The 18844-nt window shown below is 31.1% G+C and overlaps 1 protein-coding gene across 8 annotated transcripts in view; it reads left to right on the top strand.

The window, feature by feature from the left end:
- LOC118196962 (semaphorin-2A-like) overlaps positions 1 to 13750 on the top strand; it is a 745632-nt gene extending 731882 nt beyond the window's left edge. For all 8 annotated transcript variants that reach the window (XM_085810484.1, XM_085810482.1, XM_085810486.1 and 5 more), the window contains one exon: positions 10391 to 13750. In XM_085810484.1, the coding sequence (XP_085666610.1) occupies positions 10391 to 10447 (57 nt within the window). In that variant the 3' untranslated portion in view covers positions 10448 to 13750. The remainder of the gene's footprint in view (positions 1 to 10390) is intronic.
- Positions 13751 to 18844: the final 5094 nt, after the last annotated feature.

Genomic DNA, 18844 nt, shown 5'->3' with positions numbered 1-18844 from the left:
AGAAGCTTATTAAATCAATCTTATTGCTGTTCTATTTGCCAAGGGGAGCAAGATGCTATAGCCTTGGATATATGTTTGAAGCCCAGAAAAGTCGTGGATGTTTGTAAATGCTGAAGGTCTTTGTTGCATGGGTCACAAAACACTGTTGAGCTGAAAGTCTTCTTGATTGTGGGCAAAAGAGATTGGTGTCCCTTAGATCTTAAGATCTTCATCAAAGTCAAGATGAAACTGGGCAAAGACATACTGTCACCTGTAAGACTGAAGGCTTAGGCCAACAACAGGTACAACCGTTTTTTCTTCTTGGCACAATAAATCTGTGAATGTGGTCCTGTGGTCCATGAATGTGACACAATAAAATTCTGCTATGTTCAGATCAGAATTAGTCACAGTAGGACAACACCTTATTATAACCCCAACCAAAACCTCTTCTTGTTGAAGAATAAACTGGCACACGTGGTTAAAAATGACATAAAATATTTTAAACTGATACACTAAAATGTAAAACCCCCCATGTTTAACCCTCCATGTATCCCGTAATACAAAATCCGCCTCGTAATACGGGTGGCGTGAAAATAGCGTGCAGATGTTTATTTCACCTATTTTCAATACTTATCCTGCTTTTTCTCCATGTAGGCTGAGAATATTGTAATATGATGATTCGTTTTGCACCTACATTGCGCTACAGGTTTATATCATTGTAAAGGTGTACTATTGTTTCTTCACTACCGAACGCGATCGATTTGTCGCTTCTTTCATTGTGGAATGATAAAAAAATAGTAAATATGCTTAGTTCATGGTGTGTCATCTGTATCAGTTTATTCAGGCATGGCAAAAAAAAAAAAAAAGAACTAAAGCCAAAAGTGATTTACAATTATAACAATGGGGGTTGTCGACAGAAGCGATCAGAAGATGTCATACCCGAAAAACTTTGTAAATATTACAAGATAATATTTTTTCATATATTGAATCAATGTTAAATTCGTATATAATATAAAAAAAATATCCAACACAAAAACATCCCTTCTTGATTTTGAGCTAGCTGTGATCGAGGGAATCTTTGACAAATACTCTTCTGCTATATGCTCATCAGTGTAGTCTAGTGATGATATTATGAGCCATTTTGTAAGCCACATACCACCAAATTCTATAAAAAAGGAACCTTGATGGCAATGTGCTGTGTGTTGTTCTAAAAAAGACAACAATAGGAAAAAAAGTATGTAAAAAGACTCGCATTTGGTATGAACAATGTAAAGTTGGATTATATTTAGAGCCATGTTTCAAAGTTTACCACACTTTAAAAAAAAAAAAAAAAATTGTATTATAATGAGTGAGTAAAAGTAATATTATTAGCTGTACAAATTAGTTAACATGTATATTTGCTCGTCAGGCGGGCCGAAGTGCATCCTAAATAAATAAGCATGTATATTTATCAAAATCAAAAAGATCCTGTGTATTTTTATTCCATGCACGCTAAAATCGCGTGACCCATATTGCATATTTTTTAAAAATTAAAAAATTTTTAAAAATGAAAAAACTGTTAAAATTTCTGCATAATATTAATTTTGTTTATAAAGATGTGAAAAGTAACATATGAAAGGGAAGGCTGCAATGCAGTTTGGTGGCGATTTCAAGCACTTCCTTAAGTTTTGTGCAATGATTTTGGCGATGTCTTGTTTAGTTTTTGAGTGCCGATGATCAGAAAAGTATTTAATCAAGATGGGGTTGTTTTATTGATGAATTGATTGGCAGAGAGTTTATGGATATTTGCTTTATGTACAATAATTCGTATAGGTAGTTTTCTAGATGTTAAACCTATGTACTAAGTTTCTATTTGTATCCTGATTACGAATCAGGATAATATAGTCACCTGACGTATTTGTTGTACTGATATCTGATTTAACCTCTTGTTCTTATTCCTCACTGATTTTAAATTCAAACTACTAAAAACCTCTGTTGAAAAGAATGACTAACTATATAGTAATAACTTTTGTATACGAAATGAATGTGTCTTTATTAATGTACAGTATTTCTAGATGGAACCAAGATATCAAAAACAACATTTTATCATTAATCCTTTTCTGCTGTTGTTATGTGTATCTTCTTTGATTAAAGATAATGGTAAAAAAAATCTGGCAATGTACACTGCTCAAAAAAAAAAAAAAAAAAAAAAAAAAAATGGGACAGTGCTATATCTCCCGTTGGGCCGATTGACAAAATTCAAATTGCGTTCTTCATGTCTCGAAAGCGTGACTTAGGATATATATTAGATTTATATATAGCACTATTCTAACATAGGTATTTTGACACAGAATCGGACTTTTTCTGAAATAACATACCAATTTTTTTACATATTTCGATTCTGCAACTCAAATTACGCCTAAATATGAAATTTTATAAAATTTGGAGCAAAATTTACGGAGAAATTCACAAATTTATGTTGGCACTTTTTCAGTTTGCGCCAAGAATAGTTCACTTGGCGAACTTCTTAATATATGGCAACCTAGTTTCCTTTCCCGTAAGAGGGAAAAAAGTCACCATCATTCCTTTTTTCCAAATAATATTCTTTATATTATATTTTTTATTATAACTGTTATTATTTTAAGTAATTTTTCCTTTTTCGAATTTCCTTTTAATTGTTTAAGTTGCATGATTTTTTTCGAATAACTGTTTAAAAATTTCTATTTACCTATTCGAACTGCGTAAATAATGGTGCAGCATTTATTTTTTTCAAATAGTTTTCTTTATATATATTTTTTGTCATAGTTATTATTTTAGGTAATTTTTTAATTTTTATACTTTTATTTTAATTGTTTGTGTTGCATTGCCTCTTCAGATAATTGTTTTAAAATTTTCTATTTATTCCTTCAAACTGAGCATTTTAAATATATTTATTAATATAAATTTTCCAGAATTTGATTTTTTTAATTTTAATTACGTTTCTTTCGGAAGAATACTTGTAACCCAGACTATGATACATTTGAAAACTGCATGTATTAAAAGAGAAAATACAGTAAAGCACAGTTAACACGCCTTTCAATGTTCCATTCAGAAAAGATATATATAAGTAAGAGAGATGAATAACCGACATTTTAACTTAGGATGACCTGCATACACTGCTTTAAACAGTTTTATCATTGTGCCCATTGCTTTACACAATTTTATCCTACATTTGGTTTCTTAAAATGTTGTTCAAATGTTATTAGTCAAATATTTTATTTTTGAAATCGGAAAATCAAATATCATAAGATTAAAAAGTTTTAAATTAAAAAAAAAATACAAATACTAAATTTTACGCAAAAATTTATTTTTTCTTCAGGCATTCTACTTTATTCTTGCTCTTTTTTATTAGGCATTCTGCAAGTATATTAAAAAGTATCCAACTTTTCAAAATATCTTGGTATTTCTGTCAATCATTTTAAATAAAGTTATCGCCTTCCATTTCATAAAGGTCCACAAACAGCCGAGCGGTAGAAAATCGTTGAACACTGGTAGTTCACTCCGGGGTTCGAATCCCGGTAAACGGGGTGGTAGCATAGGCGTTTTCGTGGAGTCTCTCATGTGTGCTGTGTATGCCAGCTGGTTTCCCTTAGAAAGTTCTTCACGAAGTATTTGGTCAGAGCCTTTATCAGTCTTTAGAGGCTAAACATTTTGAAGGTATGAGATGAAAGGAAAGACTGGTTTCATCAAGAGGTTTTGGTTTATTTAATTATGGCAAAGCACACGAGGGCTATTTGCCTAAGGGGAGGAATGCCTTAGTGGAGGACTTCCTAAGGGAAACTGGCTCGTTACACATGGGGAAAACCACAAAAACGCCCATGCAGCCAGCCCGTTCGCGGGATTCGAACTTCGGACCGAACTACCAGTGTTCAGCGACTTTACCACTCGGCCGCTGTTTCATCAGGAGGGGGGGGAAAAAAGGTCTTTAGGTGACATCCACATACATCACTGGATAAACTCCTGAATCTTCAAATAATTTGACTGAGAAAATCATGGGATTCTCCATTTATGATACGATATGATGTTCTATAACGTAATTTAAATTTATACAACCATATAGTCTAAAACCAGTCGCTCTTCACTTTAATCTGCAATGATATCATTTTTGTCTTTTCTGTTAACACAAGCTCAATTGATGGTATTTGCTGGTGTACACATCCAAGTGTTTTCTCTTTGAACACCTAAATTCTTTGAAGTATCCTGAAAGTGTATTCAAAAGCGTCCAACTTTTTGAAACATCTTGTTATGTCTGACAGCCAAATTTCCCTGCAAATTTTTGCTTACTTGTCTAATTTTCTTCTTTCCTTCTACAGTTATTTTCAGTGCTCACACAAGAAAATTAAGATTTTTCGATTGCTAGACTTCCATGAATTTTGCATTCTTGTCAATTTTTTAAAATATCAATTACAAGAATTGCGTTTCAGCTGAAGACAGCTTTTCATTTTTTAGTCATTTTAACTATAAATAAAGTTTAAAGCGAAGTCCAAAGGATAAATATTTTAATTAAAAGATTTTTGATAAATGACAAAGAAATAAAACAGTCCGGCAGGGTTTATTCTGTACCACCGAGTGACCCGATTCTTATATCGGCTGAAACAATCTAAATCATATTAAAGATCATGTTTTTTTTTTTTATACAATCTATTACGCGAGAGAAAAATTAGCTTCTTAAAACATTCTTTCTAAGAGGATTAATATAAAAGATTATATTTATATATACATTTTTAAAGCTGGGACTTGAACCAAACTGTCAGACTTTTTAAGTTTAATTTACATGGTGGTTATAATTAAAGTTCCAATTTGAAATGGTCATAAAAGGAAAACTACCAGACCAAATGTTATCAAACTTGGGAATTATGTAAAGGAGGTTATGGGAATTTATTTTCCACGGGAAAAAAAGAGTTCAAAAACTCACCACCAGTGGAAAAATGGCGCTGTATAAAATACTGGTAAATGAAATAAGACATGAAAACATCTGGTTAAAATGTGTTTAATAGTTTCCGAAACGTGTTACAAAGCATGTTCAATGTAGCGTCCAGCATTTTCCGAGAGCAAGTTAAATCCTGTTACTGCATTCTCAACAGCAGCTCTTAGGATATCAGGAGGAATGTTACAGACATGTCAGTGTGTCACATTTTTCATTTCTGCCAAATTGTTTAGATTTTTACCATAAACAGTGCTTTTGAGATAACCCCCATAGCCAAAAGTCGCAGAGATTGAGGTCTGGTGGGAAGAGCGGAATTGTCGGCCTATAAGACGTTCATTCGTGAAATGTTGCCTAAGTAACTGTGCGACACACGTGAAATGGGGCCCAGCCCTGCATAAAAATCTAAAATCTGCATAGTATCTAAAATGCCACGTTACTGCAGTTCATGTATCATGAAACATTTTAACATTGACTCTAAGTGAGCTGCAATCACAGTGGTCCAGCTGTCGACTGCTCTTCAGAGAAAAATGGTTCAGTTACGAATCTAGCTGTCATTCCACACCAAGTGGTGTGGAATGACTGCTATGCAATTGAATGCAGTAGGAGAATGCAATGGAACTAGGTAGATAAAATGAGGGATTTCTTTTTGAATCAGTATCTTCATGTTTTAGGGCCGAATTCAGACTTCAAAAATTACAAATTAGAGATCTATGAGAAAACGATTTCGCACTTGTGCGAGTGATTTGCGATCTCACATTTTCTAATAGCTAATTCCTGTTTTTACGGACGAATTTCTCACTTACACAGATGGCGCACTCGACTTTTATCGAATTTAACGCCTTCAAATGGTAATTTGCTTACTTCAAAGTTTCTTAAGGGTATACAACATATTAAACCCATGTACCAAAAGGTTAAGTTAGATTCCGACCCATATTTCGTTTAACAATATTGCATACAGCGCCATTACCCCCTGGTGGTGAGATTTGAGCTTCCTTTTTTTCGTGGAAAATAAATTCCCATGACCTCCTTTACACAATTACCAACTTTGATAACATTAGATCCAGTAGTTTTCTTTTTATGATCGTTTCAATGTGGAACTTTTAATTATAACCACTCTGTATATTATTAAATTTTAATTTGAAGCTATGCATAAAAGGAAATATAAATATATATCATAAAAGGAAAACTACTGGATCAAAATAGTTAAAAATACCATGTGTAAATTTTTCGCTTTTATGGAAAAATAAAGAATCAAAGCAAATATACTTAGTATAATGGACCAAAACTGAAAAAATTTCCCCTCCCTCCGAAAATCAAATATTGAAACTTCGACCTTGAATTTATTGGGTTATCGAAATATTTAATTTATCTTATCTTCTAAGTCCTAGTTCCGAAAACAATTCCGTCAAAAATTCCGAATTACTTAAGCTGAAGTAAAAGATTTAGTATATATTCACTGTCAGTTAATAAAGTAATCAGAGTGTAATAAAAATAAATTATAGAATTTACGCTGATGCAACTTTTTGTCTGACTGCACAACATGTAATGGAAGAGAAGGCTTGTAGAGATCTGTTTTTGACATGCCTCTAGAAGTAGATGTCATACTCCTTTTGTCTCTTCAATGTCAAAAAACTTTCCTTTGAGAGGCAACATAGTTTTTGGAAAAGAAAAAAAAATCACAAGAAGACAAATTTGAAGAACACGCAGGACGATTGAGTGCACATACTTATTTTCGGAACACAAGCGGTTCTCTGACTGGTTATTGAATAATGAAAAGATGCATTTTCATGCAATACAAAACATTTAGAATGCGTTTTCTGACTGAAAACGTAAGATTAAAAGTCATCTCCTTAATTCACAGCCATTTACAAAGTCAACTACTTGGGCAATTGCAGAATCGTTTTGATCCTGAGCTTGTAAGACAAACCTAATATCGCTGGATTCAAACACTTCTTTAATCTTTTGAGAACATTCCTTCTTTAGCTCATATTCCAAGAATATTAAGTGAATACAATTATTGCAAAAGAAATTGAATATTCATTTGCACTACAGCTTGGTAGTTTACTAATGAGTTAACAAAACTTAAATTCTGCTTTTTGTGTCTAAGAATACAACAGTATTTTAAATATTTACAAATAAAATATTAAACTGGAGATGTAATTGGAGCCTCACCAGTTGCCTAGCATTTGATGATTGTTAAATACTAATTGTTTGTTGTGAAGTCTAACCCAGGCTGCATGGTTGGTTTTCGTAGATTTCTAGGTTTTTTTTACAAAGGTTCTCTATGAAAGCATTTTAATCAAAGAGCTCCCATGTTCTTTCTATGTTCAAATAACCAACTAACCTAGTTTAAGCGCGATTTCCAAGTGAAGTTACTAGCAAAACCTGAATACTCATTAAAAATTATGTAGCTTGCCAATCGGGAGTAACATGAAAGATACGGCGCCAATAATTAAATTGCTGTTACAGTACGCTGTTTCTAAACCTAGATGGTCATTCCTTAATTATATAGCTCACCAGCGGCAGAGCGGTAAAGACGCTGAACACTGGTAGTTCGGTCTGAGGTTCGAATCCCGGGAATGGTCTGGCTGCAAGGGCGTTTCCGTGGTTTTTCCCATGTGTAATGTGTATACGAGCCACTTTCCCTTAGAAAGTCCTCCACGAAGGCATCCCTCCCTTTAGGCAGATAGCCCTCGTGTGCTTTGCCATAATTAAATAATCCCATCCAATCCTTAATTAAATATTATTGATTTGTAACTTCTACTAGAGCTGACGGTAAGAATTGAAGTGTAAATAAATAATATCGTGTGCAATTTTGATTAATATAAAATTAAAAATATTTGCATTCATACAGAAAGTTTTTTGAAATATTTGCAATTACTTTATAAGAAGGATTTATTAATAACCATAATAATTACTTATTATGTTACTGATGATTAGGATTCAGCTCTTGACAATTACATTCTAAATTAGAATTTTAAGGATATAATGAAAAAACACTACGCACAAAAATACATTTTAGGATAAAAAATGAGTTGATTTTTTATGTTTTAAAACTTCTTAAATTCATTTAATAAACATCGTACCCTCGTTTCTTAATTGAATCCAGAATGTTGGGTGTTGTTTATATAATTATTCTTACTTGTCCGCAGAACCTGCTGACTTATCCAGCTATTAAGTAGCTGCAGATCATTTATTTCTACATAACCATTGAACTTCCATTAATTCAACCTCTAGAGGGTTGTATGTTTATATCATAATTTGACTTTTATAAAACTGATTATTCTAAATCTTATGTTTCTATAAACATATACTGTGCTTTAAAAATATGGATGACAGTATCAGCCGCTTTTTCAGCCACTTCATAAGCAACAATTTGTTTAGAAATAAATTATGCTGTTAATGTCATAAAATATTTTCATAAAATTCAAATAAACATGAAACGAAAATTCTCAATTTTAGACAATTAGTTTTAAACGAAGTTAAAGTAAAGTAGCAGACGATAAAACACCGAAGGAAAAAATTTACTCTTATTTTTTTTAAAAAAAAAAAAGAAGAAGAAAGAGAAATTTAAAAAAAAAAAATATTTAAAAATTTGAATAATATTATTTATAATTAAAAAAAAAAGCTTTTCATATAGTATTAATAAATATTTATCACGCATCATTGAGGGGAAAAAATTCATATAATTAATTCTCCGTAAAATTTTACTTGAAATTTAAGGTTAAAAATAGCTGTGGCAATTGACTGTAACAAAAATCCATAAACCACATTTAGCGTTATTATCGCTAAAAAAAAAGATGCAAAATTTCAAAATGCGAAAATATGTAAATTCGTGTATATCTTAGAAAATGTTCAATAAAAAAGTCTAATTTTTTGCAGATATGCTTAAAAATACACCTACTTTAAGGTGATGGTAAAAATTTTATAGGTTATAATTTAAAATTTGTTTCGAAAAATTTATAAAAATTATTTTAAAATAGAAATTTAAAAAATAAAACACAAAAAATGGGTAAATTTTATTTGGAACGAACCTAAGTTTCAAAATGTGAAAGGAAAAATAATAAAAGTTTAATAAAAAAAAGAGATATTAATAAATATTTACCAAATTCAATTAGCATTGAGGAGCTAAAATTTTGAGAGCTAATATTTTAAAAACTACTCGTACGATTTTTACAAAACGTGGTATTCTGGCATAATTTGAGTCGTAGAATGGAAATATGGAAAAATATTGATATGTTATTTCAGAAAAAGTCCAATTTTGTGTTAAAATACCTATGTTAGAATAGTGCTATATATAAATCTAATATATATCCTAAGGCGCGCTTTCGAGACATGAAAAACACAGTTTTAATTTTGTCAATCAGCCCAGTAGAACGGGAGATATAGCACTGCCCCCCCCTTTTTTTTTTTTGAGCAGTGTACATCAGTGCTTTCATAAATTATGTCACCTAGAATTAAACACATTCGCATGTGTCAATGTAATCTTGCATCTACTGCATCAAATAACTGACTGCTCTGTTAAAGATATACTATATATTTTACAAATATTTTATTTAATAATAATGAAATATAACCTCAATTTTATGGTGCACCTTTTTTGCATAAAGAGTGTTTTTTATTTTAATAAAACAAAAAATTTTTAAATAATTTTATCCAAAATTATATTATGTTTTATTCAATATAACATAATAAATGTTATGCTGCTCTTCTGTCATCTTTAATAAAAACATACCTAAAAGTCACAAATAATTTAAAAAGGTAAATTTCATACCATTGCTCTTTTCATGTGAAAATAGCTATAAATAGTTTTATTCTTTATTACTTAATTGTTCTTTAAGTATATGTTATATTATATTTTTTTAATCATTCCAAAGTAAATTACAATGATAATTTTAGCACAATAGAGATCTCAGAATTTAATGCAGTGCTCCAGTGATCTTCAGTCTGTGTTCCATGGAACTTTCAGGTTCCAGTAAATTCCTCTAAAGATTCTGCAAGTTAAAAACGAACTTTAAAAAAATTTTGGGTGCCAAAGAGCATCTAAAATGATTTATTAAATAATACGTTTTTAAAAATTTTTCTAGTACTATTATTACCTGAAACTATGAAGTAAACATGTATATATGAGTAAAACTGTATTGAAAAAATTCGCTTTTCATTTTCCACATGAAGGTCATAAATTTTTATATATTTTGTGTACTTTTAAACTTTTATTATTTGTCAGAGGTAATAGGAGTTCTACCCAAAAAAGAAATAATTTTATGATTTTCTATACTTGTCAATGTTTGAACATTGCACTCTAAATTGATCATTCTTCTGCATATATATCAAAAGTCTTCTAAGAAATATTTTTTACCTTCTTATGCATATATAAGAAATTATATATGCATCATTAATATTTCATGTTTGCTGTTGATGTATGTAGTGTCTCTAAATTTTGATTTTTCATTTTATGTTTTGCAGAAGTGCCAATCTGTGCATCCTAACGATGTAACATATCAAGGCAGTACCCTTGTATGAGGCAGCTTCTGCTATCATTGTGACAGCAGAGTTCCAAGCCAAGCCACCGTGCTCAAGTTGCGTCCGTTACCTTATGTATTGCAGCAAATGTAGACTGCATTTCCTGGGCTTTATGGCGTCGTGTTGACCGATTCATTTGCTGCAAACATCCTGGATTTCCTTTTGATCTCGTGTGCTGCCCTCTGGATTGACTGCTTCTTATAGGGCAAACATTAGATAACGTGAATCGACATCCGGCCTCTCTGTTCATATGTATGCGTGTGTGTGTGTGTATGTAATTATGTGCAAGAATGATGTTTCTTCATGTTACATCATACTTTTTATCTTTCGTCCCTTCCCTGCCATTGTCTCATCCTGCGTGTGCATTTTCTTTGTTTACAAAAATACTGAATGAACAGTATGGCAGGCAATGCAGAGCTTAATATGACTGAGTCAACTGTACAACTTTTCAAAGTCAACTACATACATGTATGGCCTTGCTGAATGACTTATAAGGCTTGTATCAGTTTTATGTACATAACAAAAATAAAAGTGAAAAAGAATCACTGTGTAAAAACTGCCAGCAAGCCCATTCAATTCATATTTTTCTAAAGGATTCTTATTTAAACATGAATTCTAAAAAAAGAATGTTAGAATGGAATACGACTTGAAGCCAAATGAAAAAGCTGTAAAATATATATGTTTGAAGTAAAATAGGTTGTTGACTAACTGAACAATGTGTTCTTGATAAAGAAAAGTTCATCAAGGATTTTAATGTTTTCTATGTTGAAAATATTTGTAAATTATGCCATTGAATCTTCACTGATCATATCCATTTTATTTGGCATTACACAAGAAAAGTCCTTATGTCAAGAATTTTACTGTAAACTTTCGTTGGAGATTTTTTTTTTCCTTTTACTTTTCAACAACTAAAGAAGTACCTCTATTTGAAATGTTATTTAATCAAACACACTTACCTTCATAACCTAATCAAAATATAAAAATATAGTATGTAAAAAGTAATTTTCTAAAACCATTTCTCTCTTTCTCTATTTCAATTTTCCAGCGTAAGAATATTCAAGAATTGTAACTAAAAAGTTTCTTTTTGTGTTCTTCATTTGTTCTAAATGGCATTTAATGTGATTTTTATTGTGATTTTTAGTTTTTTAAACATTATTTCATTATTGAGTACTTTTTTCATATGTGCATTTAAAAATGTATTTTGTATATGAATTGCTGGTATTGGCCTTGTTAATTTAAGCCTTCTTAATTTGAAGGAGTTTTCTTGTTAAAACAAAATTGAAAATTTTAATAGTATTTATACACCTTATATTATATATTGAAGTATAGAAAACAAAAACTGTTTCTCAACTTGCTTTTTTGTGAAATTAAATATTTCATTTGAAGGCATTATAAAATCCATTCAAAATAAATTTAATGGTATAGTAAGAGTGTAAGATTTTTTTAAAAACAAACATATCAAAATTTCACAAACAAAAAAGTTTCTTGAAATGAAGCTGAATAGATTATAAATGAAAATTTAAAAACTTAATTATGATAAATTATCTTAATCTGTGAAATAAATCTATCCATAAATACAAGCAAAAGACTGCTAGGGATTCAGAATAAAAGGTTGTGTATTTTATTTTTTATATTTTTGCTTTTTAAAGGTTTGTGATTATTTATTATTCCTGCAGCTGCTTGTGGTATGTTAGATATTAATGAATTCCATGTTACATAATATCAATACATTAATGAATTCTTATGTTTCCATTAACTGAACAGATTCATTTTAGCTATTGTTTGAACAAATATCCCCAAAATTTCTTTAGTGAGAGCTTTAAGATCTCATTAAACATTAAAATTCGTTTGATGTATTTCTCATTCAAGTTTGATCTATAAATAAATATGTCCAATATTTTTCTCGCATATTTGTAAAATGTATATTGATCTTATAATACGTGCAAATGTTTGGACCACTTAATTTCCATCCATTACTCTTTGTACATAGCTACTTTTTACAGAATATAGTATTCAAATTTAAAAGCATTTTAAACATTGCAAACTATATGTTCCCATAAGCGGTATAAAAAAGAAATAAATAAAACGTAATTACTGTTTTTTGTTGCATTTTTTTTCACATTTGTTTTAAGGTATATTGTCAGTCATTCTTGTTTGTCATTTAATTTTCATTCTTTATTTTCTGAGCTAAAGTGACAACAAATAAAAATTCAATATACAATGAAAAGCCATAATTAGATATCACAACACAAATTAAAAACTACTGCTACCAAATCAATTTTAACAAAATTTTTGAAGTTGTTATAGGCTCTTGAAAATAAGAAATAGAATTTCCTATAAGCATTGGATGCTGTGTTTATGTTAGAGCTCAAAGATTAGTAAGTCATCATGGCGTATTGCCTGATGAGTGCTCCAATTGTTATGCACTTGTCTTCAGAGTGTGAGGCTGACAATGCTTGGACCTAATGTTCCGAAATTTTAAGGAGGTCCACAAATCATCCTATAACTCCTTATAGCTCTCCGACAAATAAAGTGTGTGTTAGTGGCCCTGTTTGTCTTGGTATCATGCATAATGGCATTGCTGATTACTTTGCTTTATAATATGTACATTAGATCAGTATTATACTAGAAAGTTTATGCTTGAAAGAAACGTTTTCTTATTTCAGTACGACAAAATACTGAATTTGAAATTTCTTAAGTCTGGGAAACAGCTTTTGTTTTCATCTAAGCTTAATTCACCAATTATTTGAACAATATATAAAAAGTGTAAAATGCATGTACATTTGGTCAAATTTCATTCAGAAATTTTTTGTGATAGAAGTCTTTGTTAATTGTGTTATATAACTCTCGTCAACCTGTGCTTTGTCTACTACCTGAAAGATCAGGTGAATGTTGATAACTTTTAATAACTAGAACATTTCTCTTAGGTTTCTACATCTATTTCTTACTACATATTGTAAGAAAGATGGCACTTCTAGTCGCTTGACTTAAACAAGTAGATACTGAATATATATATATATACATATATATTTTAATTATTGGCATTTTTATGGGTTTCAATGAAATGTTGTGTAAAAGCTATTCGATATGATTTGATGCATGCAGGCATATTTCCTCAACCATATTAGTTCCTTATTTATTTTTATTTAATGACTTTTTTGCTTTGACAAAATGAATCGAAACTTTTAAGTTTGGGTGTAAAAAAAATAATTCTTAAATTGATGAATTTTCATGGGATAATTTAACATAATGTATATATTTACTGTTTATATATGCATAAATAAACTCCATGTTGAAATATTAGCATATGTGTTTTATTTATATTATTTTTTAATCAAAAACATAAGGAAACCCAGAGATATATTTCTTCTATTGGGAGGTTAGATTATTGGAATATATATGTAATTTTAAAAAAACACATGAAGGTTTCTGCCTAAAGAGAGAGATGCCATTCTGGAGGACTTTCTATGGGAAATCGGCTATAGTGAAGAGAAGAACATATAGGATCCATGCCTATTGCAATTATCAAATGTTATTTACTCACACTTACCTTCATAACCTAATCAAAATATAGTATGTAAGAAGTAAAGAACATTAAAAATGATAAAGAAGTAGAAATAACATTCATACCAATTTCTTTAAACAAAAATTTAATTCAAATTATATTAATCCAACAGCCAGACACTTGGCAATCTAAATGTTGTCTGGGAATGGCCGAATTAATTGATTATTTAGTTATCTCATTACCAAGAACACTATCGATGGTGCATCACAATAAATATTACACATGTAGGAAACAGGGATTGACAATTATATACATCCATGTCTCCTCTGAGATTTGATTTTAAGCCCAGCAGGATGGAAGCCTACTTCCCTAACCATCATACTGAAAAAGGCCATGTGGAGTTCTTGTCATTTACAAGAAGTCCAGATTAGAGCCAAGGTAAAGATTGTGGCTCACTTGTTCAATAGCAATTCTATGCAGTATCATAAAAAAGATGACGACTGATTTAGGCAATTTTTTTACACTTGGACTTCTCTTCCAAAAAATTCCGAAGACTAATATACAAAAATGATAAGGACAGCAAGATCTTCCACCCAGTGGAAGATATTAAATAGGATGATTCAGATTAGTAAACTACTATTGTTGTTACTTATGCTCTTTTTGTCTGACAGTAACATCAGCCCAAGCCCACAAAATTCCTCATGGCAAGAGCACAAGATATGCCTGTTGTTGGCAACAGCCTTGAGCACTATACAGGCTGACCACCCAGTATAGAGGTTAGGACCTGTCCCCCTGGGGTGCTGTCCTTCAAAGTTGTGGGCGGAACTGAGCTAAATCGTACTTACCTGAAAGGTGCTCAAGGCTATTGCTAATGGCAGGCACAATCTATCGTGCCTTGCCACGAGGAATTTCGTGGCTTGGGCCGACTATGTAAGACAAGTGAGCTTAAGCAACAACAGCAGATTAGTAAATGCCTAGCATTTCTAACATTACTTTCCTTTTCAATATTCTCTGAAATTTTTTCATATTTTTTTATTTTGTGATTTTATAAGAGTTTTGGAGTAGGTTACGTAAATTATAGCGAATAGCATTCCATGTAATAAATTATGTTTGTTACAGAAAATGCCACCGAAATGCATTCTGCCTACATTTCTTGACTAGAAGGTATGCACACATTTTGACTATACGCAGTAATGGGAACAAATTATTATCTCTGTATCATGTTGACAATAGTTTTCATTTCTTAATTAAAGAGAATAATATTTTGTTGGCTGCTAAAATTTCTAAATTTTTGTAAATTCAAATCTTTCTATATATTTTAAACTTGTCAAATAGAGAAATTATTGAATAATCAACTTTTTCTACAGTTTTTATTATCTGGGAAAAAATTAAAATATGTTATTTTAGATATCACTAAAAAGTAACTGTCGAGTTTATAAACAGATAAAATTTCAATTTTTATTTCAAAATTGCTTTTGTTGAACTTCTGTGAAAATTCAACATTTCTTAAGTACTAAACCAGTTTACCATTTGAGCAGTGAAAGACTTGTCCACTTGAAATGCATCTTCATCCGTTAGTAATGGCAGACTCTCGTCGAAGTGAAAAGACCATGACCCCTGAGATAAGACTTGTTGCATCACATTTTACAAACCCCCTGAATGAGTCGAAAATGAAAAGCAGTGATTGATGGGTTATTTGGTCATGCTGTGGCAACAGCGGGGTTGCATCAGAATCATGGGAGCGGGGCTGTATCAGGAAAGCAAAGATGAGGGATCACTGTCTCCAAGTAGATACTCCCTCAACACACATTTTGCGAGATCCACAACAATTTTCTCCCTTTTCTTAATAAATAAAGATGTTTGAAAGTTTTAATGATATCTCTTTAATTCCTAATGAGTCCTCCAGGATATACTCTGTATATTATTCTCTGAACTATAAAACTGCATTGAAATGTTATACAGTCAAAAGTCGTTAATCCGGACTCGTCGGGACTTCGGCGATTCTGGATTATCGATTTTTCCGGATTATAGATCATCAGTTTAAATCTGGTAAAATGGCATGCAGAAATTATAAAATTAAAAATATAAAACCGTAATTTACGAAATAAAGAACAATTATGATCTAAAGGGTATCAAAATTTACAAAAAAAAGCTTAATATTTATTTGTTTACTTTATTAAACATTTCTTTCAATGTAAGTTGTTTAAGTTGATTCGTTTTTTATGTGATAATACATTCTCTTTAATTCTATAAACAGACATAATTTCTTGTTCAGTTACAAAGTTCCGCTGTTCACGTCCTGTAATTGCTGTGTCGAGAATACCGACTAATTTGTCAATCGAAATTTTTTCGTTTTCAATAACCTCTGTCACTTTCTTCGCTATCGGAAGCGAATTATAATGACGAGGCATTTGATTTAAATCATATCAAAGATGGAGTACATTGAGATGAAATACTACATTGAGTAAGCAATTATAAGCCAAATAAAATAAAAACATCTGCCCTTAAGATAAGGATAGTGAATTCATTGCACGCCGCCGCCGCGTTAAAGATAAACAAAGTTTAGATAAACAAAATATATGCCTTTATCCATTTTTTGCAGCAATTCCACTTTTTGTGTAATGGGCTCCGAAAGATACTTTCGCTTTGTATATCCTTTACATATTAGTAAATATATATCGAAAATTCTATTTGACATAATCGAAAGTTCAAGCTTACTTTTATAAAATTGCTCTAACAGTCTGCAAAAAATAATAATCCGGATCCAATTCGAATATTAAGGAATAACGCAATCTGCAACATTAACTGAAATAGATAATTAGATAATTTTAGCTTAGCTTATCCCGTCCGTTATACATTAAACGCGCATTCATAAACGTATTTTGCGCACGCAAATTCGCAGCGGTAAAGGTCTTACGCGCATGCGTCAACGCGACGCATGCGCAGAACGGTTGTAGCTTTGAGGTCCGGATTATAGATCATTCCGGATTATGGGTGTCCGAATTAACGACTTTTGACTGTACTTGATATAAGTATTTTATTTTTTCACCTTAACTGTACAGATAGAAATATTATTTGGTTTAAATTATCACTATGTTGCGTCAATTATAAATGACATTGTTGAACTGAAATTTTCAAAGTTGCATTTCATTTTTCAAAACTTAAATTATTAATTAATATTTCACTTTTTAAAAAAATATCATTAATTGAGAGAGCTACAGCGTTAAAAGTACGGGAATTTTAAAAGAAGCAATAATAATATGCAGAATTTGGATTCCTGTATTGTTTTATTTCCTTCCTAAATGGATAATTATATTTTGCATGACACATTTTCCCAAATATGTATTTTTTTTTAAATATATATATATATATATATATTTTTTAAAAGCATACTATATAAAAAGTAACCTTTTTCAAAGAAAGGTCAGGCTTTTTATACTAAGGATTAAGTGGATTAAAAATATGTATAAACCTTATGCTTTTAAACAGCAATGCAATATTAACAGTAAATATTTTATCATTAAAATCTGCAAAGGGCAGAAATATCCCTCAGTTTCGATAAAGTAGATAAACAATGCATCCCACTAAATGAAAGATGCATATTATATATCCATGTGTAAAATAAATATGAGCCAGTTTCCATTAGAAAATATAAATACTGTATGAAATCACCACTCCTCTCGGGCAAACTCTCATATACATCGTCATATTCAGTAGCATAACCTATAGAATGCCTAAAAGAATTTCCTATGTTAATTTTTAGTTTTTCAGGAATTTATTGGTTCTACTGTTTGAATGAAGAGTTACGATTTCATTTTGAGTACTTACTTTCTCTGCACATTATTTTACTATTTTTACTTTTTTGTACAAAGTAAAGGAAATAGTGTAGTCTCCAAAAATAATAATATTTCAACAAAATATCCATCTTGACTACTCCTGAAACTATTCAGTCGATTGTTTTGTGTTTCAGCAAATCAGTTACAAAATTTCAGAAGACAGAGTACACCTAGATGATGGAAAATCACATAGCAATGCATGGAACGCTTCCTTGGAGTAGTAGTCAGTGCTTAAATTGTGCCGGAGCCCGGCTCCGGTACTTCTCAATTTTTAAGATAAAATATAATTCTAGCCGGAGCGCAGTCCCCTCACTCACATGCAGGAACCTTTCATTTTAAGAAGGGCAATAAGTTTGGGGAGTTTGTCTATGAACGCGTAAATTTCTCGCCATGCCTAGTGTAATGTTATCGATGGTTACAGTTAGTTATCCTTGCAGGAAGGAAAATTTGTGTTCTTAAATGTGTATTAAGTGACAGCGAGTACAATAAGAGTGAAATACCGAGATAAACTGCTCAAGCACGTCCTATACATTGTCTTCCTACAATACCCACTAATGTAACCAAGTACGGGTAAAGCGAAAAGCTTAACCAGCAATTTTACATTCATCCTTAGGAGTCAGATTCAGGACTCATTTTACCATTGACACACATCCGCTTGATGGCTATAATTATATCAGCAAAGAGCCGTGGTCAAAGAAAACGTTCTCTCTCACCAAGATTCCCCTCATTTTTTGTTTCCACCCACTCATACCCTCATTATCTGAATTTTCATCAGCTATATATTTTAAGTATATTTAATTTTTCTGATGATAAAAGAACTCCCCCCCCTACGATCAGAGCTCAAATTGCGCTCACCGGATCCCTGCTCCGATGCTTCTTAGTTTTTGTAATTAAATCACAATTTTAGCCGGAGCACCCTAAAATAAGAAGGTTGCGGCACTTCTTTTATGTAACTGAATAACAATTTCAGTAGAAATTTTGTCTCGAAAATTTTATTTTTATCAATAAAATTATATTAAAAATTGCTTATTAAATTTTAATTTATCTCTTAACATT

Source organism: Stegodyphus dumicola, chromosome 2, assembly GCF_044657685.1.
Source record: "Stegodyphus dumicola isolate Sdum_Otavi_A_Nest chromosome 2, ASM4465768v1".
In the NCBI taxonomy this organism is placed as follows: domain Eukaryota; kingdom Metazoa; phylum Arthropoda; class Arachnida; order Araneae; family Eresidae; genus Stegodyphus; species Stegodyphus dumicola.
Note: the sequence above shows the minus strand (reverse complement) of the source record. Positions and strands in the feature narration are given on the sequence as shown.